Here is a 19333-nt window from a genome sequence, read left to right as displayed (position 1 = left end):
GCAGGCGCCTCGCGCGTCAAGGCAAGAGGGATTTGACGGTGGGGGTCTATTACAGACCCCCCAGTCAAGAAGAGAAGCTGGACAGGGAATTTTCAGGCCAGCTTGCGGAGACACTAAAAGCAAGGGATGTAGTTGTCATGGGCGATTTTAATTACCCGGACATCTGCTGGGAGGATCTCAGTATGAGACTCTGGTGCTTGTGAGTGGTATTGTCCTGCTCCTCATCCTTTCTTCCATTACACTAGCCTCTTGTGCCTTTATCTTCTTTAGGGTCCTGAGGATGAACTCAAGCAGAGGACAGCAGAAAGCTCTGGCCACCTGGTCCTCCCACCTGGTTGTGGTTTGCATGTTTTATGGGGCAGCCATCTTCATGTACATGAGACCCAGCTCCTAGCACTCACCAGCACAAGCAAGATTGTGTCTCTCTTTTGCACCATTGCCACCCCAGTACTCAATCCACTCATCTACAGCCTGAGAAACAGGGATTTCTTAGGAGCCCTAAGAAAGCTGATTGGGAAATGCAGAATCTTCCAGCAAAATTGACAGAAAATGTCATTTCTCATGAGCTAAGTCTCACTAAAATGAGAAGTTAAGAACATTTAAAAGTGAGAAAACTGGAACATTTAGAAGGAAGTTAAATTATTTTAATCACTTAACAGTTAATCTCCTTCTGAGAATCACGGGAGGTTGGACTCCTAAATGCTTCGAAAAACGGTTTGACGAAGTCCACCCCGCTCTCCCAGCTCTCTAGTGTTCTCCTGTTACAGGAAATTTAACCAAATTATTGCATACATGAAGACTTTATGGGGGATTGATACTCTGTGGTTCCCTTATACTGACCCTCTGCAGAAGGCCCAAACCCTCCTGCAGGAAATACATCTAGTGGCACGGCAACAAAAATTATCCAGGCGCTGTGAACCAAGACTTATATGGAAAGGTTTATGTTACTGGGTGTATTTAGCCTGAAGAAGAAAAGACGGCGAGGAGGCTTCAATAACAGTCTTCAGATACCTGAACGGTGATCTAGAAATTATAGAAATTATAGAAATGGGCTTTTCTCTTTACCTATTGAGGACCAGACTAGGAAAAATGGCCTCAAGCTGCAGCCGGGGAACTTTAGACTGGAGATTATGGGGAACTAGCTGATTTTGGGCCTGGCTGGGCATTGGAACAGATGACCTAGAAAAGCTGAGGAGTCTCCATGCTTGGAAATGTTCAAGAGCAGGTGAGATGGACACTTGCCTGGGGAGACTTGGTTAGGAATGATCCTGCTTGAAGGAGGAAGCTGGACTAGATGTAACCTTGTGAGGTCCCTTCCACGCCTACTTGTCTATGATCCTATGAGTCTAAGTGCTTAGATGCAGGTCTTTGAAACAACTGCTTTTAAGAGCGAAGCGCTGTACTTCAGGGTTGATTCTTGTCTCAGCTGTTTGTTCACCACTTTCACTCCATTGAGGCCAATGGTGCAACACGTGGTTTTTACAGGAGAAAAGAAAAGCTATGTTTTAATCTAACCTTTTCTCTTTAGCAACCTTACTAATGAAAAACAGCTGTTCCCCAAGTATCTCTCTAAGGCTTTTGTAAAATAAATTGATCAGATTTATGCAAGATATCAGAGAAAAGGGCAATGGGGAGAAACAAGAAACTCCCTAGCTTTATGGGGAACTCCCTACTTGAGAGCACGGAGGCGGAAAGGGATCTTGGTGTCATTATTGACTCCAAGATGAACATGGGCCGACAATGCGAGGTCATGGTTGGCAGGGCTAACAGGACTTTGTCGTGCATCCACAGGTGCATCTCGAGTAGAGCCAGGGAGGTGATCCTCCCCCTCTATGCGACGCTGGTCAGGCCGCAGCTGGAGTATTGTGTCCAGTTCTGTGCGCCCCATTTCAGGAGGGATGTGGACAACATGGAGAGGGTCCAGAGGAGGGCCACCCGCATGATCCGGGGACAACAGGGCAGACCCTACAGTGAGAGACTGCGGGACCTGAACCTATTCAGCCTCCACAAGAGAAGGCTGAGGGGGGACCTGGTGACCGTCTATAAACTCACTAGGGGGAACCAGAAGGGTTGGGGGGAGACGCTGTTTCCCCTAGCCCCCGCTGGCATAACAAGGAGTAATGGGCACAAGTTGATGGAGAGCAGGTACAGATTGGACATCCGGAAAAACTACTTCACAGTTAGGGCGGCTAGGAGCTGGAACCAACTTCCAAGGGAGGTGGTGCTGGCCCCTACCCTGGGGATCTTTAAGAAGTTTTTTGGGTTGTTCTCCCGCCCTGGCGGGGGGTCGGGCTAGAAGATCTATTAGGTCCCTTCCGACCCTGAAACTATGAAACTATGAATATAGTATAACATGGGGTTTCCAATGAAACCACAGATACCATATCAATACAACAAAACAAAACAACATTCCTGACAGCCCACAAACCTCCATAATGGGTTTTGTGATCATGTGTGCACATCTACATGTGCCCAGGACCATGCATTTGGTACTGGGCAATCATTTGGTACTTGCATTGGTACTTGCTTTAGGTCTGCAAATGACTGCGAACTACCTACGGATACTGCACAGTCCCGGCGGCTCATGGTTATTTTTAGATGCTATGTTGCCATAGCGATGAGCTATGTTATAGTTTGTGCCTGCCGATGCTACAGCTACATGGCATCTCATGTAGATGCGCCTAGTATGTACTAATCATATAGCTACAGGTTGCATTTTTTTTTAAACACACAAAGACTTGTATCAAGGCTAAGAGTTCCCAGGGGAAGGGGTGAAGGGGTAGATTGGGAAAACAGGAAATTAAAAAGAAAATGAATTTATTTAAAATCAGAGTTTTTGCAAAGATAATATGAAAAAAGTGATCTCTGTGCAATTCCCCCCTGGAATCACTGACCAAAAACACCTACCAGTACTGTATGATAAATTGTCTACAATCCACAAGAAACTGATTTTCAACTTTTGCTTGTGAACTCTTGTGGGAGGCTGTAGTTAATTTAAGTTTAAGTACAGCAAAAGTCTTAAAATCCATACCTATTCATTAAAGCATTTAAACACAGGCATGTTTTGGAGCAGTTTGTTAAACAGAGGGGCTCAAATGAGTCCATAATAACAACAAATTTATTTCAGAAAGATCATAATATCTGTCTCTGAAAACATGTCAGCATAAAACTTTTCCAGATACCTTTATATAATTTGCACTGGCTTAACAAAACCCCACCTTCAGAAGACTTCTCTGTCTTAAAACTGAGACTGACTGCTTTAGAAATGAATTTGTTAAATTTTCAAATAACTACTGTTAGTCAATTACAATGATGTAATGATAAAAAAAAAACCCTCACCCTTTTCAATTTGGCAGCGGCATCACCAGAGCGTATTGCAGCCAGCACACACTGGTGAATCTGTTCTGGGTCAGGGTGTTGGATTGATAAAGCAGCTTGCTTCTTAAAAGTAGCAGTAGGGTGGTCAGTTGAACGTTGAACCTGCCTGTTCTGATCATTGTCTGCAAAGCTAATTTTCTATGAACCAAAAAAAAACCAAACCAACTGTTAGGTCATGAGTGGCAATAGGAAGCAGTCTGGCTAAATATTATATACAACACACTGTATACTTTACATACAATGTTCTACTATCATTCTAAAGTTTTGCTTCATTCATTAAAGACAACTGCTACTTATATATTTGCATCTTACAAGTTGTGTATGGGGGCATATACCCCCAAACTGATAATGCCATAAATGACTCATGAATTTTCAAAACAAAATTTGGAAGTCAAAAGGATTCAAGGAAAGAGTTAAAAGAGGACACTTTCTCAACACATTTTTAGAAGTTATGAATTTTCCCCTTATTGTTATTTATGTAGCTTAATTAATGTGAAAAATTTTCCCACACATGTAAACTACAGAAACCTAATTTTCCTGCTCGTTTGCCTGCAAGCCCATTACAGGGTCTTAGAGAGTTTTGGGAAACAGGCAGCTTCTTCTGTACCACAGGATGAAGAGGGTAACCAAATCATTCACGTTTAGGTTTCAGGGGTTTGGACTCCCTTCCAGCCCCAATTTTCTGTGGTTTACATGTGTATTCTAAAACTCAGTATATGAATTAATATGGATGCCAGCATGGCTAAGATTGGGCCTGCCCACAGTCCTAAACTGCCCTTTTACTCTCTTGGACCTCAGCTTTCACTTTAAAAATAAAAAAAAAAAACTTTAAAATATGAACTGAAAACTGATTCAATGGTGTCAGCCTGAATTTGAAAGGCACAAAAATTAATTCACATGGCCTTGACAGAATACAACCCTTAATAAAAAATAAATCATATGGTTCAATGATGATATTTTAGATAAACAGGGGGCCAGTCTTTTTGGCACGTGTACTACAAACTAGGCATTCACCCTCTCCTAGTGCCACTGCAATCCTAAAGTCTTGTCCAAACTGCTGCCCTGTCCTGTCCCTGCCCAATCTGCTGCTCTGCTGCCTGTCCCCTCCCTAATTTGCTATGTGCAACAGAGTCTTGTCATGCCCCAGGTTGGCCACAACTGCTTTAGGTGACAATTTGAACTAGGGGTGTAGCAATAAAGATTTTATTGGCCCCCATGGTAAGGGAGGGGGTGGGACTGGGGCACGCACTGCCCAGCTGGGGTGGGGAGGAGCATAGGACGGAGCTGCGGGTGGTTCATCTGCAGGGGACAGGGGGGTGGGAGGCAGCTCCCCACCACTGCGCACACCCCCATGTCCCTTCCCCACCACAGACTTACCAGCCGATTGCTGTTCTTCAAGCTAATGGGCTGCATTCCTGGCTACATGCATGCTGCCGCTGCGCACATGCATACAGCATTTATTGGTAACATTATTGGCTACCCAGCCAAAAAAAGCTGATTGCTGATAATGTCAGTTTTCCTTTTATCGGTGCCAATCCAATATGGACCGATATATCAGCACACCTCTAATTTTAACTACATTACTTATTAACGCACGTATTAAAAGAAAATATATTAAGATCTATACAATGCACTGTGCAACAGCTCACTTGGGGGCCACATTGATAAAGAGCCACTATCTGGCTGCCCCCAAATCAAGAAGCACCAAAGCTGGATATCTGATCCCTAATAAGAAGGAGGCAAGACCAAAGGAGTTCATATGGACATTTGACCTCTATGAAACATAAGGTCTATATAACACCACCCTAAAACGGAGTCAAGCATAATCATATTTTGAATCCACTGTGCATGCATTTCTGGGATTAGCATCTCAGTTCAGTGTCCATAACAAATGGAAATTATGATTCCTGTCAGGACAATGTAAATGACTTGTGCAAGACAACACAAGGAAATCAATCAGCTTCCTTAGGATTTATGTATACTTTTTAGCTTCCTTCGGGTTTTACTGTTTGGGCTACCTCAGTATTGGAGATGCAGTTTAGACCAGCAAAACCAGCTATCTGGATGCAATAACTAACACCACCCAAAGGATATTTTTGCCTGTATAATTTCATTTGTGCTAGAGGTTTTACTGGCAAACCTCTGTTGGTTGGAGGTGAGATTTTTCAAACTCCTCACAGTTTTGGACCAAAAAAAGCTTATACTTATGAAGGCAACTTATGAAATAAACCAAGGCTTAAACACATGCCATTTTCACTCAACTGTGATTTGGGTGGGACCAAAGAGTTTACGTCATTAAAAAAAATTTTATGGGTAGAATTTGAAATCCTTTATTAAACATATGAAAAACATTCTTTTTGATCCATGTGTATCTTTTAATATTTTTGCTTAAAAGTTTGAGAATTTACTCTAAGATTTGAAAGTAGACAAATTTTACGTTAAGTGCTGTACAAGAAAATCTTGCTTTCAAATTCCCAAAAATATTGTACATGCTACTGCTGTACCATAAGGACACATGATCTAACAGTATGCTAACATCAATGCCTGCCAAAAGTCTAAACTGTTTTAGGAAGGGAAAAAGTGAGTCTTACCTCTATCATGAGATATGTTACAGATGTTAAAAAAGAGAAAGCGCGCCGTAAAGTTTACCTTATCCATAATAAGGACTTGTGAATCTCCTATTGAATTCTGTAGAGAATGGTTCTTCTTAACTTCAGCTGTGAAAGTTGCAGAGGAAAGTTCGACAGGAGATTCCTCTTTTGACAGCTGACTGGTGACAGGGCGTGGTTTATTAAATGACTGCGATCTTCTGACTGCTGATGAGACGGCAAGAGCAAAAGGGGACGGCCTAGCATTGGAGTATGGCTTTGGAACAGCAAAAGTTCTCAGAGATTTTAAGTTCAATGTGGCTGGCTGACAGGAAGAAAAACTCAAAGGTTTAAATGTTTTAAGAGGTGAAATGCAATGTTCTTCAGTTTTTTTATCATCACTTTTTCCTGCATCTGATTGGGAAGGGAAGTTGTTTGTTTTATTTGAAGGGAGACTAGTTTGATCTGGTGATGGATTTTTTTCCGCCTCTGTACTCTTAGACTCATTTTGAGTAGAACTACAAGCAGCACTGGCACTTCTGGCAACTGCAGATGTGACGTAATGGCTTGAAGCCCTTTTTTGCATCTGTAAGTAAAAAGAAGTAGGTTTTGTTGTAGGACTTAGTGCATTTGATTTTTCTAAAGTCTCAGGAGAAGTATTTGAATTATCCGAGTTCACCATCAACTGAACTCTGCCACTGCTTATAGGAGACCTGTAAGCCTTTGTTTCTGTTTGCTTGCTTTCAGTAGTAATCCCAAATTGAGAGGTTATAACACAGTCAGGGATGCTGCTACTTTCACACAGCTGATCATTTCCTGCCAATACAGCTTCATATTTTAAACCAGATGCTGAAGTTTTTAAAACACAAGGAGTTTCTGTTTGCACTCCAAATTCTTTTGAGCTCTCACACTTAGTGGGGGTACCCAAAGCAACTCCTTCCTGATCTTTAGTATCTGACATGGTCTCTGACTCCAAACTCTTCAATATTTCCAAGGATTTTGGAGGCACTATTTTATAGGTAGTCATTCCAATTTTGGGTATATAGTCTCTTGTAATTTCATTAGATGGCTTTGGTTTGGGTTTGAAGCCTTGTCTATAAAGTGGATAGGAGTTTGTAGGAGAACCAACTGAACTGTCTGCATCTCTCTCTGAAGAGACAAGGCAACTATCATTCACATGTACATTACTCTGAGATTTTATGGAAAGTGTTTTGTCACGCATAACTTCTGGTTTCTGACAAGTTATTTCTGTTGAAGTGTGTACAGTCTTTTCCATTTCTGCAGCTGATATACAGGGTGTACTGTCTATATCCAAATTCTGCTCATCAGCTGCTCTTTTGAAGGAAGAGGAGTTATCTTGATGAAGATTCATTTCTGTTATTGTCCTGCCAAAACTACTATCAAATGGAGTTGTCTGAATTGCAACATCCTGAGTTTTCACTATGTCCAAGTTGGCTTGATTCAGCTTCTGATCTTGTATTCCTAAAATCATTTGATTATATTCATGATTTATACAGACATCATTATGTGCATGGCAGTTTGATAGTCTGCCAACTTCAAGTTTTTTATTTTCTCCAACATCGAATGTATTAATTTCTCCCATTTGAAGTTTGTTTTCTACTGTGGTTGTTGGAAGAAGTCTTATATCAATGTGCTCTTCATATTAAAAAAGAGAAGAAGAAGATTATTTTGGAATGAATACATTTTTTAACAGCCTGAACTTATGTTTAAATCATTAAGCCCCATATCCTAATTTACTCCGAGAAATAGTTCCTCAGTATTATTAAAATTTTCCTTCACTACCCACCTTCCAATGATTAAAATATATTTTTCCCCTTGATTAGGCCTGGTTAAATTTATCAATTTCTATTAAAAGAAAAAAAAAATCTTAGCTATGCTACGCAGTGAGACTGTTAAGTGTCATAAATACACCAGACAAAAGTCTGTTTTTCAGATTGTTTGAAAAAGTGCTAGTGATTTTCTGCACAAGAGAAAGCATCTGGTTCACAACATGTAAACACTATTCAAACATATATCCTGTAAATCTGGTTTAACTCCAGCAAAATTGCAAGAACTATTTGTTTGCTTTGTCGTCTTTTTTTTTTTTTAATGTTCCTGTTCACATCAAAAGGTGCAATTTGTTAAATGTACCTACTATATCCGAGTAATGAAGCAGTTATACAATGACTGGACATTAGCATTACTGCCAAGTCAGCTTTCCAGGCATTTAATAATCAGGCATGTCTAAAAATCTGGGATCTGGCTTACATCTGAACTTTTCCAGATTTCAAAGATGCCCATGTCTGAAATTTTGGTTCAGTCAACATTAAGCAAATTTCAGTTGAAACTAAAGTTTTCAAAGCCTTAGTTCAAGGGAACAAACAAGTTTCTTCCATTTTCTGTCTCATATTGGCCCACGTTAATATAAATAGTCTATGAATTAATAAAAACTCTCCAATTAACACTTGGAGCTTTTAAATTGCTACTATTAAAGGTAATATATTTTTGTAGTTAGTTAACTGTCATATAGATTAAGCAGCAGATTAAGTCATAGAATCACAAAATCCATGGGGAAAAAGATCATCCATTTTTAGAACTGGCTGGAAAATTCCAGCAAAATCCGCATTTCAATTATTGGCACTATTCAGCTTACCTTATTTTCTTGCATACCACACATGCCCAATTAGGCATGGACCTTATTTTGGGAAGGAAAAATGAAATAAAAAGATTGTTTCCAGAATCTTACCTGTCACAGCACAGAGTCACCATAGCTGAACCCTGGCCATATGGAGGAGAAAAACTGAACCAAAAGCTATGCTAATTCAGCAGTAGCTGTGAAAGGGTTAAAACTGTAGCTGTTGATGGGTTGATATGTTAAATTTTTGGAACACTGTTTTCTTATATGTGGAATAATTTTTAAAAGGGTCAGTATACTACTATAGTTAAGCACACATGCATAGTTCACTTTTAAGTCGCTTCTATTATTCTGCTCCAATTTACAGCTAGTGTAGATCAGTGATATGATTTTTAATATGAAAGGCAATTATGAAATATTTTTCCCTTTACAAACAATGATAATTATCTTAAACTTTAGTTGAAGTGTAAGAAACATGTAGGAATTACTCACTATCATTTTTATTTTGATCCAGTATTTCCAACTCTCTGTCATTTTCAAACGTAACCTGCAGACTGCCAATCTTACTCTGTGGTTTGCTGCAAAAAAACATTGTATTATATATATTGATCTCTCTCATTTCAGTAAACAAAAAAAAAGATGCAAGAGAACTGGCAATATTCTCTAAAGACAGATGGACAAAAATTTTCAAAGCTTTCTGCCAAACACTGGAAAATTCAACAGGAGTGATTAAAAATTGAGAGGAAATGCTTTACATACCACAGAACACATGTAGCCTCATTTTTAGTGAAGCACTGTGTGAACCTATCCCTCATACTTCCCACCCTCCTAATTCATAAGCTCTGAAAAATGCTTCATTATTAGGTTACAATGTCCACTGAGATCCCTTAGGTGTTCTGCATCCCACAGGATTGAACTCAAAATGCTCATTCTTCTGTTGATGTACCAAACATACTAGTAGGTATACTGAACGCAGAATAGATCACTCTAAATACATCTGGTTTAATGCTCTCCCTCTATGGCACCCACTTCTGCCACTTTTGGGGACTGGATAGATGACCCTGTATAGCATGTCTTATGTTCTTATGTTTAAACATTTGCACTATTCCTGGATGTTGGCCACTACAAGATATATTGAGTATGCTGCTCTAGAGAAAAACTGAACCAGAATCATATTTTTAGATTTATGTTATGTATACACATACCACTAAATTATATAGTAATGAATTTTGTAGTGCATATTTCTAATTAAGTTCTAATTAATTAGATTTCCCGATTTAAACCTTACTTTGATATATAAATTCCTTCAAGCAGTTTCAATAATGACAGAAAGAGGATTCCCACCTCAAACTTAAAGCATTGGCACCTGAGAACTGAGCTGAGAAATATGTTTAATCTAGACTATAAATTAATCAGGGAAGGATCCTGTATGTTCTATTGCCTGGACAGCACCAAGGGCAGTGCTAGTAAGAAATAAAAAGCATAAAGCAGCTTGGTGAAGACAAAAGCTTTCATATTAACTTGATTTTTTTTTTTTTTTTTTTGCTGTCCAACTGGATCAAACCACAAACGTTCACAGCAAGCTGAAGTGTGAGAATAACTGATAGAACTTTAATTTATAAAAGTTGTTTTCTCCCAAAAGACATATAGAAAATACTTATGGAATACTACTGCACTGTAGAGGCTCCGGGGGGGGGGGGGGGGGGGGGGGGGGGCAGGAGGAGATTACTAAAAACGTAATTGAAAAACTTTATTTCAAAGGTCCTAAGCCTCCATCTGGCCTCTCTCTCTCGGCATTGTTTTGTCAGTGAAACAGGGCTAGAAAACTGCACTGTTAGGACTACTAGTTATTCCACATAGGAGGACACATGGTTCAGTTGCATTGTACTCCAAATGATGCCTATTTTTTGCAATGAATAAATTAGGCGACTCTGGCATTGATGCCTACACAGTTGGATGGGTAAAAAATTGGCTGATGGGGCACACCCAGAGAGTAGTGGTGGACGGGTCGTACTCAACCTGGTGAAATGTGAGCAGTGGGGTACCCTAGGGCTCGGTCCTCAGGCCCACACTGTTTAACATCTTCATCAGCGACTTGGACAAGGGGGTTGAAAGCACGTTGTCCGAGTTTGCTGATGACACTAAGATGTGGGGCGAGGTGGACACACTTGAAGGGAGAGAAAGGCTGCAACTAGATTTAGACAGACTACAAAAGTGGGCAGACAAGAATAGGATGGGGTTCAACGTAGACAAATGCAGGGTGCTGCACCTTGGGAGAAGGAATCCACAGCATACATACAGGCTGGGGAGTTCCCCTCTTGAAAGCACAGAGGCAGAAAGGGATCTTGGAGTCATTATTGACTCCAAGATGAACATGAGTTGCCAATGCCAGATCGCAGCCAGCAAGGCCAGCCATACCTTGTCATGCATCTAAAGATGCATCTCAAGCCAGTTCAGAGAGGTGATACTCTCCCTCTATGCGACATTAGTCAGGCCGCAGTTGGAGTACTACATCCAGTACTGGGCGCCGCACTTCAAAAGGGATGTGGCCAGCCTGGAGAGAGTTCAGAGGAGGGCCACCTATTTGATGGGAGGGCAGCAGGACAGGCCCTATGAGGAGAGACTGAGGGGGCTGAACAGGTTCAGCCTCGACAAGCGGAGACTATGGGGGGACCTGATGGCCACCTACAAACTCATCAGGGGAGATCAACAGCAAATAGGAAGAGCCTTATTCTCCCCAGCACCACCTGGGGTGATGAGGAACAATGGTAATAAGGTAATGGAGAATAGGTTTAGGTTAGAGATCAGGAGGCAATATTTTACAGTTAGGGTGACCAGAATCTGGAACTGACTTCCTAGGGAAGTGGTCCTCGCCCCTACCTTGGGTAACTCAAAAAGAGGTTAGATGGTCACCTGCCTGGGGTCTTGTGAAACCAGCATTCATTCCTGCCTGCAGCAGGGGGTCAGGCTAGATGATCTGTTCAGGTCCCTCCTGACCCTAGCTACTGTGAAACTATGACCAGGGAATCCTGGTTTTCTTGGATTAAAAAAAATCCCCAATTTTTGGATTTAAAAAAGTAACCCAAAATCCACATTTTAATTTTAAATCACAGAAACAAGATTATTGTACTGCAGTTCATCAGTATTATGCAAAATGGAAACTCTTTTTTGTTAATGAAAAAGATGTATACACTAGGTAAATCTGAAGAGCTGCCTGTTTTTTTAATACATTTAACTAATTAGCTGGCTATCTGCACTAAAAGAGTAGTGCACTGAGAATTAATCCCATGCTCCACTCTTAGAAGTCTCTATTCTGTTCTGTTCTTTTGCAGTGAAACAACACTCAGCATTTTGTTTATTTGTCCTCCACCCTCCCTCTTTCTTTCTGACAGAGTACTTACTTGCCATCTGTGCTCATATTTTCTTGTTTTTCTTCCTTGGAGATTTGAGAGTTATCTATAGAAGCACTGCCAGAAATTGAAGCTGATGAAGCAGGATCCTTTTTTTCAGTATCTAGTGGTACATCTCCATCAGTAGCGATGAAGGAGCCAGTAACCTCTTGCATCCTAGGAAAGGCATCTGCGCTTTCACTTTCCTTTTTGTACAAACTCATCTCTTCCTTTTCATCAATCTCATCCAGGCTATATTCAGGGCCAAGTCCAGCTGTACTCAAAGTAAACAAAATCACAGCACTCCGTGTAAATGTTAAGGGACAAAAAGTCAGATGGAATGGCTAGAATTGAGAGAGAAAAGTGAGAAACATTTTCTTCAAAATGTAGACAGGATGTTAAATGAAAAATTGATTTGATGTTTAAAAATTTTAAGGGTTTATGTAGTCCTCTCACTCGCATAGTCATAACAATAGGATGAATCCAATAACTGTTGTACAAATTGCTTTAAGCTTGTAACCCCTGTGCAGAAATTCAATTGGTAAATATGGAAAACAGGATTATTTAAAAAATAAATAAATAAATAAATAATAATAATAATTATTATTATTATTATTATAAACAAAAAAATTGGTAGTATTTGGGAATGCACTTTTCTAGAAAGGACAGAGAGATCTGGTAAGCATAATATAACTATTTTTAAAGCTGAATACGGAATTAAGTGATTTACCAGAAAATGTGTAGTTTTTCAGAACAAAACCAATGTGTCAGGTAATACAGAACAAAATTAACCCTAATCAAATCAACAAGATATTTGCCACTCATATGAAAGGCATCTTGCCTACCATTAACAAGGCTTTGCTACAATACTTTAAGTGTATCAAAATGTAGCTAACAAAAATGCTGGAGATGCATAATGTTAGGTAGTTACAAATTATAAATAGAATTCAACAATATAATATTACATGATGTTAAGTTTAACTACCTTAATGCTTTACTTCAACTAAAGTGAAATAAATTAACTGGCTCTACTGGAAGAGTGGACAGCCTTGGTAATGTGACTATATAACGAATGGTACCAGAGCTAGTTTAGGTATCTCTGAATGGGACACACTTACACCATGTCTATTTTTGTTCCAGAGTTATTTCCACAGAAGGCCTCCCTCATAATAATAGACAAACAAACCGTCTTTATTCCAAAATTTTCTGAAAGAGCTTTTCAGTTAATTTGCATGTGAAGATAAAAGAATAAGAACAGTGACCAAATAGCATCTGCAATTAAGTAAAATGTGAACTGTGCTAGAAATGCAGGTCAAAGAATGTTTGTTAAAGATGAAGAGAAATCACAAATTTCTCTTTTTCTATAAGCAGTCTTCCTAGGATACAGGATGAATAGCTTGCATCTAGTATTATTAGAGAAGTGTAAAATATTACACAGGTGTGGAAAGGTTAAGCCTACAATAAGAGTTTAAGTTGACCCCTAGGATAAATTCAAAAGTAGAAGTAGCAAGTATAAAACTAATAGTAAACGCTTATCTCATATCAAATAGTCATTGTAGCAGTGACTCAGTCTGGGTAATCACAGGGGTCACAGAGCCACATGAAGGAGTTCTAGTATATCACCAATACATTAGTGCCTTATAATCACACATTAAGCTGTGTGACACCTGTGACATCTTCTCTTGGCAGGGAGAATTGGGTATATGGTATAGAAGTTTTTTCTGGTAAAGAATTTTGTAGTACACCCCCCCACTCTCTCCCTCCCCCTCCCACCCCCCACACACAAGCATTACAGAAGGCACGGTCAAAGAACTGTACTTTGCATACATTATTGAATGCAACCAAATGTAGGATGAAATTGAGGTCTAGTAGGAGTTTGTTCTGCAGTCGTGAAACAATTTCCTAGGCAGCTGTCTCTTGCAGCCATGAATTTCAACTCTGGGTTTAAAAAGGCCTATTGTGCATCTTTATCATAGTTTTAAGTGATCTTTTACAGGTAGGTTAGCATGTGTCAAGATGTGATAGAGACTCCTGGCTAATCAAAATGAGCAGAAAGCTTTATTTGCTGATGTTGCCATGTGAGAATACAGTATCAAAGAATAATCCAAGAACACTCCTGAATTATGTGCAGACTCGATCAATTATGGATGTGTACCCCCAACCAACACCACCCCATTATAGTTGCCAACATTTCAAAATGGGTCTCTTTGCTCACCAGCATAACCTCTGCCTTGCCTGGATCCCAGCTTCAAATAGCAGTTTTTCATGGCAGTAGTAATATAGGTATATAAAGAGAACGATGAACAGGGATCCTAGTTTTCTCAGATAAAATCCCTGGTTTTTGGATTTAAAAAGTAATCCAAAATTCACATGTTTTCTGTCATTAAAATGAAACGTGACTTATATATGAATGGGAAATCCTTACAACTAGGCAGGATGCTGTAAAGACTGCTTCCCCATTCAAAGCAGTGTAAACATTTGGGATGCCAGTCCTGAATGTGGTTTCAATGATGCCAAAGTATACCACTTTCTTATTACACTGTGTCACATCTGCATGAATAAGAAGCTTCTTGTCATGATATCACCACCTCCACCATGGATTTTTTGTCTCTCGCTCTGGCATTTCATTTTAAATCACAGAAAAACACGGATTTTTGGTTACTTTTTAAATCCAAATATTGGGGATTTGTTTTAATCAAAGAAAACCAGGATCCCTGATGATGAATTACCATCAATATCCAAATCATGTATTCTTCAGTACATCCATGTAGTACTATTGGCTGGAACGTCAGTTCAGCTTTTCTGACTTTTCCCCTCTCAAATACCTCACTTTGTAGGTTTGTTTTTGACAAGTAATAATTGAGAGAGTGCATTCCTACACAATTAAAAACAAAAACCCTGTTTCTATCTCATGCAAGTTGAGTACACATGCACACACAATTAGATAAACCTGGCTTACAGTTGTTTTTTCTGTTCATTAAGGCTCTCTGGAAAACAGGACAGATGAAATGGATTTGTACGTGTGTATATTAGTCACTAGAACAAATATTAGCCCATGATGTTTTGACAAATGTTCCTTTCCAGCTGGCAACAGTGAGCGAACATCAACTTGAATTTCTAGTTGGAAGATCAATAAATCTAAAAGGTAAATCTGCTTTAATGACATTACAGTCAAGTGGATCAATAAGAGTATAATTACACAGTAGATAATAATAAAACACCTCTTCCCTGTATGTCATCTTAGAAACAGAGAGCCTGATGCATTTCTCTTCATTCACCCATTAAAATTTATCATGGAAATCCTTTTCAGTCCATTGGCTATTGATCTAATACCTAAAAGACCTTAAAATGTCTTCTTGGAAACTATTTTACAAAAGTCAGAGGGTTTTTTTCTGTTTGTTTGGAGTTTTACTTTTTTGCAGGGAGGGAGAGAGCAACTGTTAAAGTCAATCAACATAGCTTTATTTACTTATTGCCTCTAAACCAGTAAGGAGTGGCTGAATGGCACCCAGTAGATTAAAAATAGAGGAAAGAAAAGATGATCATTTGTTGCTTTAGAACCCAAAACTTTCTATATTAAACTTGCAGTGCTCTAGTAAATGTAAATCTTTAAGGACTTTTATCCCAGAGCGTAAATTTTTATATTATGAAATGCTATCATATCCCAAAGTATATGAAATAATACTACTATAATTGCTCATGGGAGCAATTTGAGACTTTACATTTAGGAACATAAGAAGGAATTTAGCAATTTTTTTTTTACACAATTGGTATTTATGCTGTAAATTGCACTGCTACTTTATTAAGTGAATACATTTAAATAGCAACCATTTTATGTACTATAGTTCAGAATATAACAACAGTTCATACAGCCTTGAATAGGCATAGCCCCCCAAATTAAAACAAGCCACCTTCTCCCTCCAAAAATCCAGTCCTATAGTAATAGTGGATCAGAAGCCATGGTACATTAAATGAATGGAACCACTAGCTAGTACAGTATTTTATAGTAACCCAAAACATGTTACTTAATTGAGATATAAACTAAGATAAGCATATTATATAGAGGATTATATCTTGGAAAACAATCCCACAGCAGAGTAGGTAGTTGTAGAACCACAAGAAACAGTAGGTCTGCTGCCAGAGTGCAGTTGTATCTGAAGAGAAAGCAATAACAATGGAGCTTCATCAGATGGTTTTTCCCCCCAATATCTTGAACGTATTGCAGTGGGTCTTCCAAATAAGACAGGAATCACAAGCAGCACAAAGGTGATACCCTCACTCAGTCAAGATCTCATCTCAGTGCTCAACAGTGCTTATTGAAGTTGATTGCAATTTTTCCATTTCCTTCAGCTGAGCTATGGTTAAGGTCCACTACTGTACCTGCCTGCAGTTTGACAGTCAACCACATGGTAGAGATAACCATGGGACATTCTTGTAACTAGGCAAGATGTTGTAAAGACTGCTTCCCCATTCAAAGCAGCATAAAGATTTGGGATGCCAGTCCTGAATGCGTTTCAGTGATGTCAAAGTATACCTCTTTCTTATGTAGCAGCATTAAAAAAAAAAAAAATAAAATAAAATAAAAAAATGCACCCACCTGAAAGAATGGGAACGGCTGCCCTGCAGGGAGACATAGTTTGCCCCTGAGGGGACACTGTAGGCTCTGAGGGCAAGTGAAGCTGTTTGGAGGCAGCCCTGTTGGAAGTAGGAGGGGTGACTTAACCCTAGCAAAGTTTTGAAATAGACCCGTTAGCAAAAGCCCGGGAAGGGCCCTGGCCTGGGATTGGCTGAGAGGCTTGGATAAAAGGGGGGAGCAGTTTTCCCGCTGTGGGGGAAACGAGAGAGAGAGAGGGGCTGAGGGACAGACTGGAGACCGGAGAGAGAGAGAGAGAGTCTCAGCACAGCGGTCCCTCGGAGAGCCCCTGGCAGAGCCCTGCAGAAGCAGCAGCAGAGGCTGCACCGGGAGTGATACAGCATCCAGTTCCTCTCTCGGGCCTGGAGCACTGCAGCAGCAGGACCAGAGAGACGGGAGCAGAGAGAGGCTGCTTGTGTGGAGACTCCGAGCCTGGGAAGACCTGCCTGCAGCCCGGTGTGGCTGGGTGAGCACAGCAGAGCCTGGGGGAGACTGCTGGAGACTGCCCTGTTTTCCCTGGTGGGTGAGGGGCCTTGGGGCAGGCAAGGCCCAGGGAGGGGCTGTGTTTTCCGGGGCTGTGAGGCTGTGTGGGGCAGGATAGCTGCTACAGCCTGCAGCCCAGACACTGCTCGCTGCTGAGCCAGGGAAGGGGGGTCAGAGGCAGGGGGAGGCTGCCTTGCAGGGACTGCTGAGGAGGAGCCACCGCCTGCTGCCTGGAGACCTCTGGAGCACAGAGAGGGACACCAGCACCAGAGAGCGCCCACAGACCCTGCGCAGGGACAAAGACAGTTCTGCTCCCTGAGACACCCTGCCAGGGGCAGTGCACACAGGATCCCTAGTACACCGTCTGCAAGTGAGAGACTGTGTAAATAAGTTCTTGAGGGTTTATTAGTTGGTATATCCATGTGTTTAATTTATTGGTTACTTGTTATGTTGTAAATAATTAATTCTTGTAAATAGTTTTATAACTGTCTGTGCGGGTGTTTGATTGTAAGGGGAGGCTCTCCACTCGGGGACCATGCAGCTGCTTCCCAGGGGGGCTGGGCAGGGCTACTGGTTACCAGGTACCCCAGGATCTCACTATTTAGGTGAGGGCACATGTAGTGTCATGTCCAGGGTTACACTTATTACACTGCATCCCATGCGAGTGAATAAGCTTCTTATGATAGTCCAAAATTCATCACCTCCAGCATGGATTATTGTAAGAGGCTGAAGAAGGAAACAATGAAGAGATGCCAATTTATGCAGAATATAGAATGCATGTTTTCAGTGGGAAGTGTCATCTTCAGCACATTGCCTATTGCCCTACATCCCCCTCTGGCTCACAATCTGCTTTTACTGCCAACTCAACGTATTGGGCCATCAGTGGACTAGGACCCATTCATTGTGTGACCCAAGGACAGTTGCACTTCCCCTTAGACAGTAGGCCCATGCAAATAGGGAAGTATTCGATTTGGAGGACAGTGGTTCGATTCAGAGATTTGATCACTGTCCTAAATCGATTTGGCTGAATCGGCTTCAGGAGATTCGGTGCAGATTTGGACAGATTTCGTGATTTGGATCGGCTGGGGAGAGCTGCAGGAGAAGCCCCCATGGCTGATCTGCCCGCCCCATCCACTGCCCCAGCCTCCCAGCACTTTAAAAAGACCCACACTCGCTGGCTGCAGGAGCGGCAATTGGGGCCTCTGGGAACTCGTGGCAGTCTCCTCCCCATACAGCAAGGGGCAGTGGGGATTGTGACTCCCATGCTTGGCACCCACGCAGCAGCTGCCCCATGGTACAGGAGCAGTGTGGCTCGGCACCGCAAGCTGCCTGGGAGCTGGGGCTGAGCGCTGCCAGGCTCCGGCTGACATGTGGAGTTGCCCCAGCTCCCAGGTGAATTGAACCAGGAGCTGGGGGAATGTTCAGGTACCGTAACACTCCCCCAGCTCGATTCCCCAGCTCCCCAATCTTTCCCACAGCTCTCTGATCACTTCCCCCAGCTCTTCCTGGGGGACATGGACCCCTGGATGATGCGGAATGACAGCAGGCTGTCACAGCCCGCTGGTGATGGTGGCTATTTCTCCAGGTGGCAGCAGCAGCCTGCTGAAACCCCACGTGCAGAGCTGGGGGAATGACCAGAGAGCTGGAAAATTGAACCGGGAGCTCTGGCTGACAGATGGAGGCACCCCAACTCTCAGGCAGTGCACAGTACCCTGCCAAACCACACTGCACCCATGCCATGGGGTAGCTACTGGGCGGGTGCCGGAGGTTGGGGGGCGACTCCCACTGTCCCCCACTGCCCCACGCTACACAGGGAGGCTCTGCCACAAGCACCCAGAGGCCCCAATCTCCACTCCTGCAGCCCATGAGTGTGGGGCTTTTTAAAGTGCCAGGACTAAGCTGGACTGGGTGGGGGATGGGGCCAGGCAGCGCAGCCATGGAAGTTTCTCCTGCAGCTCCTCTGGCTGTGCCTGCCTTTGTCCCAGCAGGAGGAGTCACTGAGAGCTCTGCCCTGCTGCCACTTGCTCAGCCACTGAGGAGGGGGTGCGATGCAGGATCGGCTTGCTCTGGGCAGCAGCAGGGCATAACCCCACTCCTAGTGCTGCCCTGCCTGCATCGGTGCTGGGAGCAGGGCTAGTGCTGACTCTTAGTGCTGTCCCGCTGCTGCTTGCCAGCCAGCACAGAGGGTGCAGGACGTGGGCTCAGCAGTGCTGGGAGTAGGGGCTCT

General features: G+C 41.9%; 1 protein-coding gene across 8 annotated transcripts in view; it reads right to left on the bottom strand.

The window, feature by feature from the left end:
* The window catches only part of COBLL1 (cordon-bleu WH2 repeat protein like 1), a 154459-nt gene that overhangs the window by 4832 nt on the left and 130294 nt on the right, over positions 1–19333 (bottom strand). For 7 of the 8 annotated variants that reach the window (XM_025210952.1, XM_025210948.1, XM_025210947.1 and 4 more), the window contains 4 exons: positions 12003–12264; positions 9094–9179; positions 6028–7622; positions 3340–3516 (listed from right to left, as the gene is read on the bottom strand). In XM_025210952.1, the coding sequence (XP_025066737.1) occupies positions 3340–3516; positions 6028–7622; positions 9094–9179; positions 12003–12264 (2120 nt within the window). The remainder of the gene's footprint in view (positions 1–3339; positions 3517–6027; positions 7623–9093; positions 9180–12002; positions 12265–19333) is intronic. The other variant, XM_025210953.1, reaches the window with a different exon arrangement.

Source organism: Alligator sinensis, unplaced genomic scaffold (genome assembly GCF_000455745.1).
Source record: "Alligator sinensis unplaced genomic scaffold, ASM45574v1 scaffold738_1, whole genome shotgun sequence".
In the NCBI taxonomy this organism is placed as follows: Eukaryota; Metazoa; Chordata; order Crocodylia; family Alligatoridae; genus Alligator; species Alligator sinensis.
Note: the sequence above shows the minus strand (reverse complement) of the source record. Positions and strands in the feature narration are given on the sequence as shown.